Raw genomic sequence first — 20,937 nt, 5'->3', positions numbered from 1 at the left:
GTTGAAGTCCTTGACTGCTACACTTTCTCATTCTTGGAGTGAATTTGGAAATGACTTTTGATGACCTCAAAATGAAGCCTAGGAAGGATCAGCCTGACCAGAAGTTAAATGGAGAGAAAGCTAAAGGTACTAGGGGTGGGCAAATGCATACAGAGAAAGAATTCCAGGATTAGTTCAGAAATGCAAATTTATTGAAGAAAGGAGTTAGAAAGTCAAAACGTCCGAGTGTAGGAAAATAGAATTAATGCCATTTAATGAAAATTAGTACCATTTAAGGAAAACAAGTAGAATATAATGGTGGTGGTGATGGTGAGGAGGATGATGATGATTAACTTATACTGAGTATTTACTTCAAGCTATTCTCTATGCTATTTAAATGTTTATTTCTCAGAATCTTCAAATAACACTTTGAGATTGGTAATATTATTATCTCCCTTTTACTAAGGGCCAACTTGGGATCAGAGGGATTAATGAAATCACCCACTTTCATGGAGCTAGTAAACAGTAAAGCTAGGACTGTATCACAAACTCCCATTTAATCAGAATCCCATGAGATGTTTCAGAAAACAAATTCATCCAGTGTATATAGTCCTAATTTTTGTATATTCTTGAGACACTGCAAAAACCTGAAATGCTTTATGAATTATCCAAAACAAGTTAAGTGACACACAATATGGTTTAGCATAAATTATATTCTATTGTATATAATTGCTTTGAAAAATTATACTTTCTGTTTGACACACACAGTAAATTAAACCACTTAGGTATACATTAATTCATAAGCCCAACTCCACAGGCAACCTGGATAAATTCCCTTTTATTTTATATTCATTCTGAAGAAAAGGAACTAAAAGAGAGGAAGATAGACAAGTGTCATAAGAAATTTGAATAAATTTCAGATCATGTTTCTGTAAACAAAACAGAAATTTCTTTCAATGGGTAAAATAATGGTGAGCATGGAATGATGTAACATTTGTGTCAGTCAACTAACTTGGTATGAAAACAATGAAACATTTATTGGTAGACTTACAAGTTAGCCATCCATTTTTCATTCATTCACTCAATCATTCATTCATTATTCATGTAGTAAATGTTGAGTGCCTGACTTTTGATGTAATTGTAAAATTAATTCTTTTTTCAGAATCCTGATTAGATAAGTTATCTACTGCGAAGGACCTGATTACTTTCTGATGAGAAAATAAAAAATAGGAGTAGGGGGTGAATTAGTAGTCTATGCAGAACAAAGAGTCCTCTAGGTAATAGGAAATGTGCTTTTCTTGTGATTTGAAATGTCCTTGTGATTTTTTTATTCTTCTAAAAATTCAGGAGTTTCATCATTCAAGAGTGGTGGGTATATCTGATGTCCTGTAATTTGGAATGAATACCAACCAAACAGATAGATCGGTTGGGATTTACAGAGATATCAGTTAGGATTAGGCATCATTTGCAAGAGATGAAACTGTTTTCTACTTCTTCTCTGCCAGTTTGCCACACACATGCAAGGAGATAATAACTACTGAATCACTAAATGAGTTATCTTCTTTCCTATAAAAATTTTGATTTTTCTTTTGACACTCGAGAATTCTTAATATTTGACCATTGATTGACTTGGATGGTTACACATTCACACTGGAAATTTTGGGATGTAACTATTCCAAGCAGTCTGGCTATTGAAAACTGGATTAAAGACCTATGTTTGGGTTTTATCTGTATATTTTTAAGGAAATTACTCAACTTTTCAGTTTTCCTCTTTACTCATAGAGGTGAAAAATATCAGTGCTTTCTTCGTTTATTTCACAAGAAGAGGAAACCAAATTCCTTGTATGGGATGTTTTCCTGCTGAACTGGTAACCTCTGTTTTTTGAGTTTGAACCTCAAACATAAGCAGACCTTCATATACTTGTGGTATTCATGACTTGTTTTCATAAAAATTATAAATTTTTCTCTTGTAATAACAGGTCTATAGTTGGTGTGACATACTATTAATACAGTTTTATAATATAGTTGTAGGACATGTTATTAATATAGACCAAGTGAATATCAAGCTTTCATTCCTATTTTTCTTTGGTCAATAACCCCAAGTTCTAGATGTAATTTTAGTGGAATAAAAATTGAATTCAGCATAAAATCATGCATGGGATTCTTTGTGGAAATCCCAGGTGATTCATTTACTAAAGTTTATTTGCTTGACATCTGTTATTTATATTGTGTTACTTATAAACACTGTGATTTATATGATTTATAGTACAACTTCAGGCTCTCTGTGCTGTGGATGTAGTTGAGCCAACCAAGATGGATTGAGAATTCTTTAAAGAGTCATTGTATTGAGCAAGTCAGTTCCTAAGCTAACATGATAGAGTTGGGCCTACTTTTTCTTCTAATAGGTGCAGGGTCTCTGGTCTAGAGCCTAGGTCCTTGATCCACTTTGAGTTAAGTTTTGTACAGGGTGATAGATAGGGGTTCAAGTTCATTCTACTACATATGGATTTCCAGTTTTCCCAGCACCATTTGTTGAAGAGGCTGTCTTTTCTCCAATGTATGTTTATGGCACCTTTGTGTAGTAGGAGATAACTGTATTTATGTGGGCACATCTCTTTGTCTTCTGTTCCATTAGTCTTCATATCTGTTTTGGTGCCAATACAATGCTGTTTTTGTTACTATAGCTATGTTATATAATTTAAGGTCTGGTATTGTGATGTTTCCTGCATCACTCTTCTTGCTAAGGATTGCTTTGGCTATTCTGGGTCTCTTATTTTTCCAAACAAATTTCATGACTGTTTTTTCTGTTTCTATGAAAAATGTCATTGGAATTTGAATAGGAATTGCATTAATTCCATATAGTACTTTTGGTAGTATGTCCATTTTGACAATATTAATTCTGCCTATCCAGAAACCTGGGAGAACTTTCCATTTTCGGAGGTCTTCTTCAGTGTTCTGTAATTTTCACTTTAGAGATCTTTCACCTCATTTGTTAGATATATTCTCATGTTCTTTTTTTTTTTTTTTTTTTTTTTTTTGAGGCTATTGTGAATGGGATATACAATGAACTTGAAAAACTTAACACCAAAAACCCCCCATATAACCCAATCAATAAATGGGCAAAGGAACTGAACAGGCATTTCACAGAAGAAGAAATGCGAATGGTCAAAAAATATATGAAAAAATGTTTAACATCTCTAACAATTAGAGAAATGCAAATTAAAACTACACTGAGATTCCACTTCACTCCAGTCCGAATGGCAATTGTCAAAAATACAAGTAACAATAAATGTTGGTGAGGATATGGGGAAAAAGTTTCACTCATACATAGCTGTTGGTACTGCAAATTGGTGCAACACTCTGGATAGCAGTTTGGAGACTCCTTAGAAAACTTGAAATGGAACCACCATTTCACTCAGCTATCCCACTCCTTGATCTATACCCAAAGGACTTCAAATCAGCATACCACAGTGACATGGACACATCAATATTTACAGCAGCTCAATTCACAATACCCAAGCTATGGAACCAACCTAGGTGCCCTTCAACAGATGAATGCATAAAGAAAATGTGGTTTGTATACACAATGGAATATTACTCAGCCATAAAGAAGAATTAAATCTTGGCATTTTCTGGTAAACAGATGGAACTAGAGAATATCATGCTAAGTGAAATAAGCTAGTCCCAAAAAACCAAAGGCCAAATGTTCTCTCTGATATGTGGTTGCTAACCCACAACAAAGGAACAGAGGGGAGGGGAAGGATAGAAATCCATTGAATTAGACAAAGGGGAATGAGGGAAGGGAGGGGGATGGGAAGAGGAAAGACAGTAGAATGAATTGGACATAACTTTCCTATACTCATATATGAATACATGATCAGTGTAAATCCACATCATGTACAACCACAAGAATAGGATCCTAAATTGAATAAAAATAGAATAAGTTATACTTCATGTATGTATAATATGTCAAAATTCATTCTGTTATGTATATCTAAAAAGAACAAAGAAAGAATATATATATATATGTATTTTTTTTTCTTTTTCAGTAAAAAAGAGTCATTATAAAGAGATTAGACAGGACTGGGGTTGTAGCTCAGTGGTAGAGTGCTTGCCTAGTATGTGGGTTGCACTGGGTTCCATTCTCAGCACAGCATATAAATAAAACAAAGGTCCACTGACAACTAAAAAATATTTAGAAAAATGAATAAATAGACTAGACAAAGTATTGACTTCAGAATCAGATATTTAGAGTCAGATATCTGGTTGAATCCCAGCTCTTAAAATTACCAGTTGTGTGACCACGAGTAAATTACTTAAATTCTTTAGTTGTTCACATTTTTCATCTGTAAGTATGAAGAATTGTTTGCAGAGCCATTGGGAGGATGAGAGAGAAGGAGTCAAGTACAGACAAGATCCAAAGAATGGTTTGATGACTTGCTTCCGTCGTTTCTGTGTTTCTGATTCTCTCTCTCTCCCTCTAGGTCTTCACTTTCTTTCTTCTCCTTGGTGGTGTCCTGCTGCTATAACTCTGGGGATCCTTTGCACAGGATTACTGGTGACCATCATAACGCTGGGGATGAAATGTAAGTGCTAAAATAGGTGGGATGAGTCTGGGTTTGAATTTGTTTCATAAAAACTACAAAACAGCCTTGATTTAGATTCATTTTAGGCAAAAGGTATTTAAAGTGAGTGGGCAGATGAATGGGTATATTGTGTTAATCCCTCAAATGGATTAGAGGCATGAAATGATTATACATGGTAGTGGTTTATTAAATTTTCATAACTTTGAAGAAAAAGCATATATTAATCCAAGAATGATGGGGAGTAAAATTACTTAAAGTAACTAATCCACAAGTTCTCTTGAACAAACCCAAGGTGAATTTCATTAACTCTTGTTGAGGTTTGTTGGAGATGATTAAATACCCTTCTTAAGAATCAGAAACAGTCTAAGTAAAGCATTTTAAACTAAATGTACTTTAAATTTATTACATGATCATTTAGGAAAGAGGGTGTATTAATAGAAAAAGCAGAAGTGAAAATAAGGACCAGAGTGGCTAAGAAAATCATATCCATCCATCTAGTTTGTCTGTATATTTAGATAGTAGATCCCAGCTATTTCAACTGAGTGGGATCTAACGTATTAAGGTTTTTGAAGTGCTATTTGCTTCTGAGTTTTTCAAGTTCATAAGACATTTTTATTTTCTTTTGGTTCTAGAAATTGAACCCAGGGGTGCTCTATCACTGAGCTATATCCCCAGATCATTTTAATTTTTATTTTGTGAACAGGGTATTGCTAAGTTGCTGAGGCTGGCCTCAAACTTGCAACAGCTTCCTCAGTAGCTGGGAGTACAGGCATGCATTACCATACCCAGCTTTATTTTCAATCTGTCAACACTAAGGGCCTTTTCTTACTGGTTGGGAGAAGTGTCCGAGACTAGGCAGCACTGCTTGGCAGAAATCTTTGAGGCTTTATCGCTTTCCAACAGGTTCAAATCTGGCTTCAAGGCAAGGGATCTGCTTGGGATTGCACCATCAATCTTCTAGAACTGAGATCTTTGACCCATAACATTCATTGCTGCTTGATTTCACAACCTTAGTTTCATCTCCACCCTTCCTAAAATGTGTTATGGCAAAAACAAAAATCAAAAAATGTCTTGAAACTCTAGTGACACAGTAACTTAAAATAATTTTGTGGGTGACTATCTCAAAATAGGGTAAGGGTTTTGGTCATTAAATAAAATTAGGAAGTCTGGAAAGGTAGACAAAATGGGAGGAGACAGAGGAGATATAGCACAGGAATTAAGACACAAATAGATTAAACCACTAGTAACATTCCTGCTAATAGTCACTGAGTCTGGTGGGTGTCTGACTGTCTTAGATTATCTCTATTTTATTTATTTCACTGTGCTGTGACTTATTTTTTTTAAATTTGTGTATAACTCTCAATAAAAAAACAAACTATTGGTAATTTTTTTACCATAAGTATCAGAAAGTTCCTTACATTAAAAAGACACTACAGGAGTATTGAATAATTTCCAAATTCATAATTTCTGGTGAAATCAGAATCGTTTTCCAATAGACTTTGAAGTGCTGTTTGCCTCTCAGTTATTCAAGTTCATAATGTTATTGTAGACATTTACCTGTTGTCAAAATCGATTATTTGATTTTGTGAAAATTCAGTGACTCTATATTGGGGGCTGGAATTGATTCAACTCTGATGTAGTATTTCAGGTGTCTGATCTCCTGCAGCAACACCAAGCCAACCTTACGCACCAGGAAACCATCCTGGAGGGACAGATTTTAGCCCAGCAGCAGGCAGAAAATGCTTCTCAGAAGTCACAGAAGGAACTCAAGGAAATGATAGAAACCCTTGCCTGGAAGCTGGATGAAAAATCCAAAAAGCAAATGGAGCTTCACCAGCAAAACCTGAATCTCCAAGAAGCTCTGAAGAAAGTGGAAAACTTTTCAGGTATTGTGGGAAGAAAGAGGGGAAGTAGCAGGTTTTCTGTTCAATTTTTATTTTTTTATAATTATTTTAGGCACAGAATTGTCATACTGACATATGTATCGTTCATTATTCATTCATAATGGTCTACACCTGGGAGTTCTCTATTTTTGTCATCTCCACCCTACCACACGTCAAATCCTGGATACATCTGATTTAATTAACCACACCTTTTGATGGATTTAAGATTTTCTTCCTTAAAAAAAGAACTTGTTTCTTTTAAAAATTCTAGTTTTTAGATTTGTCTAGAAGAACCCTGTCATCCTCACTGCGTGCTATAGGTACTTACCTCTTTGTATTCCAACGTATCTTAATTATCAGATTTCTTTTTCTAAGGAGTCTTCTTGTCCTTGCAACTCTGCCCTTACTTCTGCATTAGACTTCATTCTGCAATACTATGTGAAAGTGCACTTCATCAATCTAAATAGAATCAATTGAGGTAGGCTTTTGTGAAAGAGTTATGTAGATACTTCACGATAGATAAAAATATGAGGGGTCCAAAAACTCCCTTTATGTAAGAAGAATTAAATTGATTCCAACTGCCCAGGACTCAGAATCTAGAAGTCAGGGAGAAATAGTAGCATCTACAAGATTATTTTTAACTTTGATATTATTATGGAAGCTATTTGCATTATTTAGTCTTTCTATGGTGTGTAATCCAAACAGGTTTATAATTTTAGTCTTAGGAGGGTTTGAAGGTGTGAGATGGAGTCACTTTCAGAGATGCATTGCTTTCTGTGAAGTGCATGAGTGCCCTGGTCTCAGGATTAGTAACTTAAGTGCCACTAATACACAGCTGTTCTCTAGCTTACTGCTCGTACAGCTCACTTAAGTTCAAATGTGTAAGTTCTTAGAATAAATATGATATAACAATAGTTCACAGATACCCATCCCTTCATTTTCTACAAAAATTGAGACCAAGATAAAATTAAATGATAAAAATGATAGTAGTTTTGTATAAAGTCCCTTCACTGTTTACAGAGTAATTTAAATTTCCAAAATAAGCAGGGATTTCTAGACAGACTGATATTTAGTTACATATATTTAATCTTTTTAGGAAGGGAGCTTTCAAGGAAATAAATGATGAGTCTCAGAGAAGAGTTAAGGGCCATAAGGCTATATATCAAGGACAGGAATGCTTACATAAGCAGACTTAGCTATGTACCAACCAACAGTTTATTTCACAGGTAAGGCTGTGAAACAGTTCTGTCTTTATCAGGTGCAAGTTATGAGATTAAATATGTGTCAGGACCATTTAGAACCATCTTCCAGAGATGTCAAGCATAGATAACTAATCAAACATAATAAATGATATGTCCAGTGCTGGCAGACACACCAGGTAATGTATGCCACTCCTTGACAGTGTCAGATAAAGGACAATTAGAAGATATACTAAATAAAGTTTTGCTTTCATCAATTAGCTTTGAGAAGATTCTCAATAAATATATAAAAATACTAAAATACCATATGGAAAAATATGCCAGTTTTCTCAAATTTAAGGCAGGTTTTACTTGTCTTATAGATAAGAGTGTGGTCTCAATGCATATATGAAGAGGGAGAGTGATGATTTACCATGTGTTTGCTTGAGGTCATCAAGCTGGTGAGATGCAGGAGCATCACAGTAATGGATTTCATACTTAGTGTCAGAAATAATGGATCTCAGACCTTCATTTGCAAGGCACTTGTTAAAAGTGGCAGATTCCACATTGACCCTAAGATTTTACATCAGAAAGTCTTGTGAGTCTCACTGAGAAATGTGTTCTTAAAGAGTTCAAACTTAGAAATTTGAGAGGTAATGTGTCACAGTGATTAAAAATGTAGATTTGGAAGTTAGACTGACTAGGTAAATATTCCTATTTTCTCTATTTGAGAAATGAAGAGTATTAACAGAAACTACTTCAATGATTTGTGATGAAGACTAAATGAGTTCATATATATGAAGTACTTCCAGTGCTTTCTGGCACATGGTAAATAAGATTTGTGTTTTTTCAAGTTTATATCTCATAATATTATATGGTAATTATGTATATTTTATACAGTATTGTCATGTTATGTAATGTTACATGTATGTTTTGTACTCACACAGAAAAAAAAGAATTGGTTTCAATGCCACATTTTGAGTGTGTCTTTCTTACTTTGTTAAAGCTTGTAAAACTTACCTAAACTTTCTTTCAACCACAAAACCAATATTTTTGACACTTTCATAATATGACAGGCACGTTAAGAAGCTAAGAAAGTTGCATGTGTTGCTTTCAACCTGACCTTTTGCAAGTCCTTTTCAATCACTTTCCTGCTTTATTGTTCAGTTCCCTCCTGCTTTAACCTATTTGATAAAGCCTATTCTTAAATTATCTTGGTTTATGCCACAAGGAAAATTGAAATTAAGATGTAATTTAGGTATTCGTAGAGTATGGATATATTTTAATGAAGAAGAAATGCATGTGAGAGGACTAAGGGGATAATTAGTTAAATAACTATAGAAATACTTGTATTCAAACATAACTCACTGATTAGATATACAACACTTCCCAGGTCCTTGTCCTCAAGATTGGATCTGGCATGAAGAAAGTTGTTACCTATTTCCCTCTGGACCATTTAATTGGGAAAAAAGCCGAGAGAACTGCTTGTCTTTGGATGCCCAGTTGCTGAAAATTAGTAACACTGATGATCTGGTTAGTGTTTATGAATAATTATGGGGCTGGAGCATTGGTTGATATTAACATAAATCTGGTTTAGGACCTGGGGGAGGTTCACTTGTTGGAGAACCAAAATAGCTATTTTGTAACAGCAGTTCAATCAACTAAGAGACATTACTGTCCACAGAATTTCATCCAGGAAGCAATCTCCCATTCCAGTTTCCCGTTCTGGATGGGATTGTCACTGAGGAAACCCAAGTACTCATGGTTCTGGGAGGATGGTTCTCCTTTGATGTCCCACTTGTAAGTTTCTTACTCCTTTTGATACCCCTTGTTTAAGTTTTTTGTTCCTTATCCAATCTACTTCTGAAGTTACTGCCACATTCTACTATTGTCCTCATTTGCCACACTGAACCTTTGAAAATTTGTCAGTGTCCTTCTTCACCTCTCTCACAAAGGGCTTTGCCCATTTACCCTTTCAGGTCTCTCTAGAGCTTTTCTTCCTATATTTATTGATTTGAATCTTTAAGACCAAGCTAAGATCCTGACACAAGGTGGCAGTAAATTTAACTTTTTTTTGTTTTTCCTTCGCCTGCAGATTTAGACTCCAGGGTGCCGTTTCACAGATGTACCCGTCAGGCACCTGTGCATATATACAACGGGGAGCTGTTTTTGCTGAAAACTGCATTTTAGTTGCATTCAGTATATGTCAGAAGAAGGCAATTCTACTGAAAGCACAGGGAATTTGAAGGATCTGGAAAAAAAGAAGGTCTTTAAATTTTACTCTGGAAGTTAAGCTACTCTTCATCACTTAGTTACAAACTATGACAGTCCTGAGAACTGCAAGTGATCAGCTGGTAACAGAGACAGACGGGGTTGTTTCAGAAACTAAGACTGGGTATCCAGATGCCTACTGCCTTTACAAGAAAAGTTATGGATTCACTCTTTCATCATCGTCTGTCGTTTTTCAACTGGTCTGTCCCAAGTCTCCCTGCTAATCTTCAACCCTTCTTCCCTTTTCTATTTTAAAATTTGACTTCTCTCCAACCTTGGGAACCCTCTGCTCAATTTTCTCTGCCTTCCCCCACCTTCTAATACTGCAAAGAAAACAGAACATAGAGAACTTGCCCAACTGCAGGCAGAAGGCAAAAAAAAAAAAAAGGAGGTGGGTGGGGGAATGGGCCTGTAAACAGTGCACATGAAGGAGAACTGGAGAAATGCGCCAAAGCCAAGAAGCTCACATTCTCAACTTTAAAAGCCATTCTCTTTTTAATTTTGACCTATTTCCAGGCTCTACCATTTACACATGTGCATACCACCTCCCACAAACATTTTGGAACGATTGTGGTGCCCCAGGAAATAATTAGCAATTGCATGGTCTTTTCTAGGAATTAATTCAAACCCATTATCAGTTTCTGAATCAGTCATTATCTCATCTTTACTAAAGACTGGTATAATAGCTTTACCCCTCAAAACAGTATTTGTTAGAATCACAGGATCTATGACCCAGAGGCAAAAATAATAGAATTTTCCCCCCTAAAGTACATTCTCCTCTACAACTCTCTTTTGCTTTGCTATCTTTCGGAAACATACAAGACCCAAAAATCAAGACACTCAATTCTGGAACAAATGGAGTCAGATACGATAATATTGCTGAATAGAAACAGATGAAATTAGAAATCTCTCTTCTATTTTTGGAGTTTTCCACCCTATTCACAGTCTATTCTTCTTTAAAGGAAGCCTTTATCCAGCATCATAAATAAATATAAATACACATACACATTTCCTTGGGAAAATGAGATGTTTTCTATTGTTAATAGCTTGGTTGCTATATAATTGACATATAATGAATTGAATATATTTAAAGTAGACAGTTTGATATTTTCCCACATATAAAAATGTCCCCTTGTGGTGAAGATGTCACCACAATCCAAATAGTGAACACAATCCATCTCCCCTAAAAGATTTATCATGCCCTTCCCACAGGTTTCCTGTCCAGACAGCCACCAGTCTGTTATCAGTTTGCATTTTGTAGGCTTTGTATAATTATTTTGGGATTCATGCATTTCCACCTTGTTTGTATCCTTCATTCTTTAAGGTTGAGTACCCCCTTGTATAAAAATACTACCACCTGTTTGTTATCTGTTTACTTGTTGATGACATTTAGATTGTCTTCAGTTTTTTGATAATTACAAATAAAGCTGCTATTAACATTTGTATACATATCTTTGTATGAACATCTAATTTTTTCTGTCTTGGGTAAATACCTAGGAGTGGAATGCCAGAATCATGCAGTAGGCATGTGTTTATTTATTTAAGAAACCACTAAACAATTTTCCAAAATATTGCCCTTTTACATTCCTACTCAAAGTGTTAGAGTGATTCAATTCATCTCATCTGTGCCAAAATTTGGCCTTGTCAATCTTGTAATTTTAGTCATTCTAGCAGATATGTAATTGTACATCAGTGTAGTTTTAATTTGCATTTCCCAAATGGTAAATGATATAGAACATTTTTATATTCTTATTTACCATCTGTATGTTTTTTTGATAAAGAAACTATGCAAGCATTTTGAGGATTTTAAATTGGGTTATCTGTGTACTTATTTTTTAGTTTTGAGATCTGTGTATATTTGGGATAAAAGTCCTTTATCTGATGTATTACTCAAGAATTTTGCTTTTCTGTCTGGCTTCTTTTCCTTCTCTAAACTGCGCCCTCACAAAAGGAGAAGTTTTCAATCTTGATGAAGTGCACTTCCACGTTTCTGTTGTTTAAAGAATTCATTGCCTAACTCAAGGCCACAAAATTTTTCTCCTGTTTTGTTTTTTCAAAATTTTCAGTTTCAGGATTTACACTGAAGTCTCTGACTCATTTTGGAGTAATTTATGAGTTATGCATTGAAGTTCACTTTTTTGCATGTGGATGAAGCCAGAATTGGGGACAGGCAGTTAGTGTAGAAATAGGGGATCGGGTCAGATCTAGGAAATGGGGGCCATGAAAGCCATCTGCCTCTGAAAGTTGGAGACTGTCCTGGGAGAATGGAATGTCAAGGACCTGCAGAGTCCATTGATAACCAATTTACCTTCCCTTGTCCAGGACTACAGACGAGGAGATACTAATTGATGTCCCCTGAGCCCTTACCTGCCTGAATTACTTTAGCCCTCCCCCTGCCCATTCGCTTCTCACTTTATGCAAAACTGGGCCTAATCCTGTAGGCAGGAAGGAAAGAGATAAGGGGAAAGAATGGGAGAATAAAACCTATAAAAAGGACAAGATTTGCTCATCCTATAGATTCAGTCTTCCGGTCCCCTTCTTCCACCCAGGAGAAGTCTGCTTTTACTTTTCTTTAATAAAGCTTACTTTCTACTCTACACTTGCCTCCGCATACTTCTCTGGTGTTATACTTCAACACCTGAGGAAGCAGGACTCAGTAAATGGCAGTATCATGGATATCCCATTGTTTTAGCAACATTTGTTGAGAGGCGATTCTTCTCTGCACTGTTTTGCACCTTTGTCAGTACTGCTATTCATGCATGTGTATTAATTTTAAGACTCTCTACTCTCTTTTATGGATGTATTTTTATACCACTACCAGCACACTAATTTGAATACTGCACTTTTATAGTAAATCTTGAAATCACATATTGACAATCCTTCAATTTTATTCTTGTTCAAAGAAGTTGTTTTGGCTGATTTATGTCATTGTATTTCCATATTCATTTTTGAACTGACTTATCTATTTCTGTAAAAATCTTTTGGAATTTTGAATATGATTGAATCTACAGATAAACTTCAGGAGAACTACATCTCAAAAATAATGATTTGTCTGATTTCTAAGCTAAGTACATTACTCCATTCATTTAGGCATTCATTAAGTAAAGTTTTGTAGTTTTCTCTGTACAGATATTTTACCCATTTTATTAGATTATCATTATGTATTTCATATTTTTGAAGTTACAGTAGACATTATCATTGTAAGTTTGATATACAAATACTGGTTGCTAGTATATAGAAACACAAGGGATTTTTGTACTAATTCTGTATCCTGAAACACTGATAAACTCCGTTCATTCTCCAAATAATACTTTTTGTATAGTCTGTTAGATTTTCTATATAGGGAATCATATCATCTATAAATAAGTATACTTCCATTTTTGTTTATGGTTGGCTTGAAGATAAATCCAGTCCTTCTCACAAAATCCTGACTTTAAGTGAGAGTTCAAGATAATTATTTTGTAGTTAGGTATTTTTTTTTTTAGGTAGGTACTTTCAAGCTTCCCATTTTGTTGGAGTTATTGTATCACTGAACAAGGATATGTTGAACCAAGAGCATTCCCAGAAAAAAAGTCTAGTCTAAAACTGGCAGATGAATTTCTTGACTGTTTTGTGTCTGGTAGTTTCTAGTTCAAAACTGACATGGCTATCTTCTTTAGCAATGCTGACAGTGCCTGCGAATCATTTGCATTCACGCTTACTACTACCTGGGTCTCCTATATCGGTAGACAACCGCACATTGATTCCTGAGCCTTAGCACTTCAGGTGCAAGTTCCCTGATCCAATCTTTTCTGGAGACATCTCTATATACTGCTTCTTATACTACCCAGCTACTTAAGTGTTCCCGTTCTTGATGTAATTTAAATCAGATCTCTATCACTCTTGCCCCGCAGTCCATTTTTGAATGCCCTGTGAGCTGACTGATTTTTATATCCCTAGAGAATTTTTTCTAAATATATATACAAAGATTGTGACTTCAAAATTTCAAAATATTTATTCTCTCATTCCTTTCATAAAACTTTCCTGATTCTGATGTAAATAAGTTATTGATTATGCATGCATTTAATTAGAAATGAACATAATGGTTTAGCACAAGGGTTCTGAATTTGACCAATCTGAATTCAAACTCTAGTCAGTTACTTTCTTTGTTATCTGAGGCAAGTTTCTTACCCTCTTGATGAGTTTTTTCCTGAAATGAAAATGAGACAGACTTGTAATACAAAGCCGATACCCCGCCCTTTCAGGTGCAGCAATTTTCCCCGCCTCCCAACCACTTGTCAATCTGTGCTCCAGCGGCCTCTTATGTTACAGGAATTTCCGGCCTTCCCTACAGGCATTTCCTGCTTCCCACATTATGTCCTAGCTTGTCAGTCTGAACATGCTAGCTAGCTATTGGTTCATCAGTCAGCTTGCAAGTATTGTCCTCCGCTATTGGTTCCCTCTAGCCCAGGGGATTCCAATATCTGGGACAAGCTGCCAGCCATCTTTCTCTTTTCCCTTCTTTTCAACCCCTGAGCTGATGCGCTAGTCGTCCGCATAATAAAATCTCTTGCATAAGGCCCTGTGTCCTTTGTGGATTTCTGGGAGCTATTGTTGAGCCGCAACTGAGACCCAGCATATGGAGCGCCAGTTCCGTGGTAGGGGCTGGAACTACCGCCGGTCCCACCTCCGGACCCAAGCTGAGCTGCATTTTTCCTTACAAGACTAACACTAGTAGCTACTTCTTAATATACTTGAGATTTAAAGGGATAATGTTTATACATCACTTCATATAGAGCCTAGAATTTCATAAGAGTTCAAGAAATCTTAACTATTTATACTATTCATTATTTTCTGTCTTTTTTAACACCCTAAAAATGTTTTGTTTTTGTTAGTAGATTCTTAACCTACAGTCAAGCCTGAGTTAATAAGTCTTTAGATTTGGTCAAAGATAACCCAAAGACTTATTAACTCAGGTTTAACTGTACATGTAAAGATTGCTTAGAATTCTTTTTGTTGTTTTGTTCAAAAGTGTGCTGTGGAATGTAGTCTGTACTGGCACTTGTTTCTCTAACCATAAAAAGTAGTAGTCCTGGAAAGCATAATGCTAAGTGAAATATGCCAGACTCAGGGCAGTATCACATTTTTTCTCATGCCTAATGTGGGTAGGTTGGGAAGAGACAGTCAGAGAGCAAGAAGGAGGTCAGAGAAACGGGTCAGATACGATTAAAGTATGATACGTGTATCTACGAATATGCCATGAAACCCATTATTCTGTACAATTAATAGACAGTAATAGAAAAAGAAACATTAAAAAGTAATGTTAAACATTTCTTCATGTTTTTTATTTTTTTCATTGTAGAGATTTTTCTGAGGTTTGCTAGGGCTCTGAAGAACATTTACCACCTGGGGTTGTGGCTCAGTGGTAGAGCATTTGCCTTGCATGTGTGAAGCACTGGGTTCAATCCTCAGCACTGCATATAAATAAATAGATAAAATGAAGGTCCATCAACAACTAGAAGATTTTTTTTAAAAAGAACATTCACGTTTGCATAGAGTAGAAGATGTATAAATGAATGTAATTTTAAAGATTGGATTAATTTGGAGTATTTTGTGCAGCAACCTTAACCTGTTTTGCTTTGGCAGCATTTAGAATCTGTACATTTTCTTGAGTCTGCTAAATATTTTAAACATAGCATGAAAAAATGGGCAAATTTGAAAAATTCAGTCTTTCTATCTTAATATTTCCAAATGTACTTCCTTTATGCCTATATTTACTTCCAAAATCTTCTGAAACCCCACCCCTCCCTATTATGATCTCAACCCACAGTGGGCAAAGCATTAGCCTGTGGAGGAGACCATAAACCAGACAATTGACAGACCACTGGTTTCCTGGGAGCAAATTTTAAGAAGGAGTGAACAGTGACAAATTCTAAGCATTAATACAGTTGGGAAATTCAGAATTCTAAATGGAAGTATTATTCATATCACTTGTTCTTGGACTTCAAGGCAACCTGAGGATTTTCACAATTATTAAATTCTTTCTTGGTTATAACATATCTAAACTTAATTGTTCATGTTATATTCTAGCCAATGGCCACATGTCTCCTCTCTTCCCAAGCTGATAATGTATAATTCAACTCTTAGAAAATAAACAAGTCAATAATAATATAAATAATTTATGTTCAGTGAAGTATCCCATAAAACTGACGGCAAGAATCTACTTCAATATATTCCTAAATGTAAAATCATCTGTCCTTACTAAGTTCTTTTCTAAGATAGTTTATATAGCACTATCTTATTACAGCAAACCCTAAATACTAAAAAAAAGATCATGTTTATGTAAATGTCATGCCCATCTTATTAAGCACATATGTTATGTTTTGGAAATGATGTAGAATGTCTACTATGTAATTTTTAAAAAGCTGACTATATTTTTCAGTAAATTAGATATCGACATCATAGTCTCAAATATTTTTGCTTTGTAAAAATTGTTCTAATTTATTTTGACAAAAATATGGATTTTTTTCTCTCTCTCTTTTTTTTAGTTCATCTATTCATTCAACAATTCTCTAGTGAGGATTAATTCACAGGAAGGCTCTTTTTTTAGTGCTAACAGTACAGACTGTAATGCACATACATAGATACTATTCTCATGGTGCTTACAGTCTAGCATGGAGGAAGAAAATAAAGAAGTAAATTAAAAGTAGTTATGTATAGCTGGGTGTGGTGGTGCACACCTGTAATTCCAGCTACTTGGGAAGCTGAGGCAGGAGGATTGCAAATTTGAGGTCAGACTCAGCACTTTAGGGAAAACTTATCTCAAAAATAAAATAAATATATGAAGAAAAAGAGCTGGGGTTGTACCAGAGCTTAGTAGTAGAGTGCTAGCCCAGCAAGCAAGGTTCTGGGTTGCATTCCCAGTACTGAAAAACAAAACAAAACAAAAAGCTGAATATATATAATTTTATTAATTTATTTAATATAGTACAAGAGCTACTCTAGTCACTAGGTTAGTACTAAATAGGTCGATTTCCTTTACTTTTGATAACTTATAATTTGGTAACAGAAATTAAAATTAAAAGTAAAATAAGCACATATGGTAATTATCGAAGGAATTCAGCAGGAGCTTAGAACAAAAACTAACTTTTAGCAATCATAATTCCTTAGGGAAATAGAAACATAGATAACTTTAAGCAAAATGAAAGTAGCGTTTTTATCATGATTCATGTCCCACCTGCTTAAATTCTTCGTCTTTACTGTCAAATGAAGAAAATACCTTAACTTCCTCTAATCTGCCTTGAAATTTCCCAAACAGAACAGCAGATGGCACCAGTCCCTCAGTCACTCCTGCCTGAGGCTGTTAAACCATTTTGATTAATTCATACTAACAGCTCAAATAGCATTCCATAGGGTGTATATTTCCATTTATCAATTTTCCTATACCTCTCTAATTCACGTTGGGGTCCCAGTAGAGATTTAAGGTCCATCATCATTGTACTGGAGAGGAAGCAACACAATAACTAAAATGACACCTCTAAAGTCACTCAGTCACTCTGACAGGAGCAACAACACTATGTGCTGTGTTTATCAGGTGGAACATGGACTCTGAATTTAGACACTGTGCTAGTGATTTAATTCACTTATCTTTGGCTGTTTTCTCTCTAAAAATGAATGGAATATACCAGATGAGTGACTTCAATTGTTTTCCTTAGCTCAATTATTTTTCTTTAAGTGAAATTGTATATTCAATTCCCAAATACAATACAAATGACCACAGGGATGCTTTCGTTGAATCAGTACTGGAAGAGCCAATGAGACTTTCCTATTTGGGTTTTCCTGTCTCATGTTCTACTATATTTTTTTTTTTTTTTTTGGAATTTTTATTATTTATTTATTTATTTATTGTAAACAAATGGGATACATGTTGTTTCTCTGTTTGTACATGGCGTAAAGGCATACCATTTGTGTAATCATAAATTTACATAGGGTAATGTTGTTTGATTCATTCTGTTATTTTTTCCCTTCCCCCCCCACCCCTCCCACCCCTCTTTTCCCTCTATACAGTCCTTCCTTCCTCCATTCTTGCCCCCCTCCCTAACCCTAACTCTAACCCTAACACTAACCCCTCCCACCCCCCATTATGTGTCATCATCCACTTATTAGCGATATCATTCGTCCTTTGGTTTTTTGAGATTGGCTTATCTCACTTAGCATGATATTCTCCAATTTCATCCATTTGCCTGCAAATGCCATAATTTTATCATTCTTTATGGCTGAGTAATATTCCATTGTATATATATACCACAGTTTCTTTATCCATTCACCAATTGAAGGACATCTAGGTTGGTTCCACAATCTGGCTATTGTGAACTGAGCAGCTGTGAACATTGATGTGGCTGTATCTCTGTAATATGCTGATTTTAAGTCCTTTGGGTATAGGCCAAGGAGTGGGATAGCTGGGTCAAATGGTGGTTCCATTCCAAGTTTTCTAAGGAGTCTCCACACTGCTTTCCAGAGTGGCTACACTAATTTGCAGCCCCACCAGCAACGTATGAGTGCTATATTTTTCTAATCAGGATCTAGGAAAAAATAAAGAAAAGAAAATAGAGTCAACATATCTGACTGAAATATAGATGGCTAATATGGTACAAAATAAATGCATTGGGAAAAAAAAGAGCCACTGTGAATAGAAGAAGAGGGACAACACCTAAGGCAAACAAAAAATATACATACAAAACCCATTCCACATTGTATAACCTATTAAAATATGTATTACACTCCATGAGTGTGAAACAATTATAATTTGTCAAGTGAAAATAATATAAACGTTAAAATAATTAATTATCTCTACTTTTAAAAACTCTTTACCATTCCTTTTTATTTTCTTTCTGTCTTCCAAAAGCAATTTAGAGACAACTTAGTGGAACTAGAAATTGAAATTACTGGTTGTTTAGTGCAATGACTTTCATAAGAAGTAAATTGCTTGTTTTCTTATCTATTTCCTGCATTAGATAGAAGGTGATTAAGACATTGTACTAGACCTTGAACTCAGAATACCTGTAAAATCAGAGTGCTTAATCCCCTCCTCCACTCCTTGCCCCAAGTCGTAGTGATGAAACCCAGGGACTCATGCATGCGGGGCAAGTGTTCTACCACTGAGCTACATCCTAGCTCTTGTTATTTTTTTGAGACGGGGTCTCACTATATTGCCCAGGTGGCCTCAAACTTGCAATCCTCCTGACTCAGACTCCTGAGTACCTGGGATTAGGGATTATAGACAGGCTTGTATCATCAGGCCCAGCTGAGTGCCTATTATTTTGAAATTTATAAACTAGAACTGGTTGTAATGAACAATGGATTTCAGACTATAATACATGGAGACATATATATTGCTTATGTACTATTACTTTTAAATTATTTTTATATCAAATACAGATGATTAACTTAATCAGATAATGATCAACATTAAGAATGATAATTTCTTTTTAAAAAGTATTTCTTTAATATCTATAAAATTCATATAAATGCAAAAATGCAGTAATTTATACATTGACCCAACAAATTACTGATAGCCTATGATGAATCAGAAAGGATCCTAGAGTATTAGCAAACATCAGTGAATAACACAGGCAAGTCTTAACTCTTTGGTGCAATTTTCATCATATTACACTGACTATATGAATTAGATAATTATTATTGTCTGTCTTTGTTTGTTTGCTTGTTTTTGGTTTTTGTAGTTTGCCACTTGGTTAGGTTGGTTTGTTTTTCATCTATAGCTGACATAAGTTTCTTTCTTTCCTTAATGTTAGGATCCAATCCAGAGCCTCACATATCTCACGCATGCTGGGCAATGCTCTTCCACTGAGTCACATCCCAGTTCCTCTTACATTAGTATTTAATAGGGAGTATTTTTCTCTGAATACACGGTCTTCCACCCATTATCTTGAATTTGCCAAGGGTTTTGATTTTTAGTTTGCAAATCATCTTTGTGATTACTCAGGTTGTTTGTTTTATCCTAGACAAAAAGGCACTCTCCGCAAAAAAAAAAAAAAAAAAAAGGAAAAAGAAAAGAAAGACAAAAATGAGGAAAAGAAGATGAAAGTTTATGTTCATAGAAAATAAGAGTCATTATGTAGGGAAAGTCTTTCCTTTTGGAGATCTGAATTGACTAGTAAGAAAAAGCTTCTTATTACTGCCTGAAAGGTGGTCTGTTATTTCTGTTCTCTGGTTGTATTTAGTAAGCTGGCCTTTCTTCCTTGGGCCAAGGTATCCACTGTTTTATTCCTTGTACTCATTGTAGGAGAGGAAAGATCTTTTTTTTCCCCACACTGATGGCTACATTTATGGCTGAGTTACCTGTAACAAAAGACTGATTAATAAAGGAAAATCACGTACTTCCATTTAATATGTTGTATGTGTCAGAGTAATTTTCATAAGAAAAAGAAGACTTAAAGAAACAAGGAAATCTTTGTATTTTTATGTTTAAGTTTATTGAAGAGTAGACAGTCATTGGGAAATAAAATTGTTGTCAAGGTCATGCCCAAAATATGGTACCCTCACATTCTGAATATTTTAAGCTAGAGGGAAATCAAGAAAACTGCAAAAGTAGGCAGATCTTGCATGCCTCCCCTCTCCTGGAGTGGGCTATAGAAAGTGAAATTCTCCCTCTTTTCCTCCCTGATGCATGCCATAAATTCTAGACCTTCACTTTCTGACCTTCTCCTTCGTCTCTCCCCTGAAGACCCACAGTTGACAGTGTCCTGACCTATACACAGAAGGAGAGAATGTCATAAGAAGACACAGAAAAGAATGTGAACAAACAGGAATTACTGAACTCCCCTCAGTCTCTTACCATTAGCTGCTATCCTCTGGTCCTCCAGTTAGACTTCTGCATGACTCCATAAAACAGTTTGTCCTGTGTCTATGGGTCTTCATTTTGGAAGGCTCTTGCGTGTCATTTAAAATGAGTATGCTTTCTCTCATTGATCTGTTTTTTTTTTTTTTTTTTTTTTTTGTCATTGTTGTTGTAGGGGTCTTGGTCATGAATTTTTTGATGAG

General features: G+C 35.3%; 1 protein-coding gene across 2 annotated transcripts; it reads left to right on the top strand.

Annotated features, from left to right (window-relative positions):
• Positions 1–11,346, top strand: Olr1 (oxidized low density lipoprotein receptor 1). 2 transcript variants are annotated; one of them, XM_047551554.1, is made up of 6 exons: positions 1–126; positions 4,464–4,565; positions 6,206–6,451; positions 9,020–9,159; positions 9,311–9,426; positions 9,722–11,346. In XM_047551554.1, the coding sequence occupies exons 1-6, from the start codon at positions 51–53 to the stop codon at positions 9,870–9,872; spliced, it is 831 nt and encodes a 276-aa protein (XP_047407510.1). In that variant the 5' UTR covers positions 1–50; the 3' UTR covers positions 9,873–11,346. The 2 variants fall into 2 exon arrangements, with proteins under 2 accessions (XP_047407510.1, XP_047407509.1); XM_047551553.1 differs by lacking the exon at positions 1–126 and having other exon boundaries at positions 3,994–4,565.
• The last annotated feature ends 9,591 nt before the right edge of the window (positions 11,347–20,937 follow it).

This window comes from Sciurus carolinensis, chromosome 4, assembly GCF_902686445.1.
Source record: "Sciurus carolinensis chromosome 4, mSciCar1.2, whole genome shotgun sequence".
NCBI lineage: Eukaryota > Metazoa > Chordata > Mammalia > Rodentia > Sciuridae > Sciurus > Sciurus carolinensis.
Note: the sequence above shows the minus strand (reverse complement) of the source record. Positions and strands in the feature narration are given on the sequence as shown.

What these genes read in the sequence shown, in the direction of transcription:
- Olr1 (XM_047551553.1), top strand. Translation starts at nt 4,334, where the DNA reads ATGAAGAATTGTTTGCAGAGCCATTGGGAGGATGAGAGAGAAGGAGTC. An exon ending in GAAAGTGGAAAACTTTTCAG is followed by an intron (nt 6,452 to 9,019) that starts GTATTGTGGGAA and finishes AACACTTCCCAG; the next exon opens with GTCCTTGTCCTCAAGATTGG. An exon ending in TCTCCTTTGATGTCCCACTT is followed by an intron (nt 9,427 to 9,721) that starts GTAAGTTTCTTA and finishes CTTCGCCTGCAG; the next exon opens with ATTTAGACTCCAGGGTGCCG.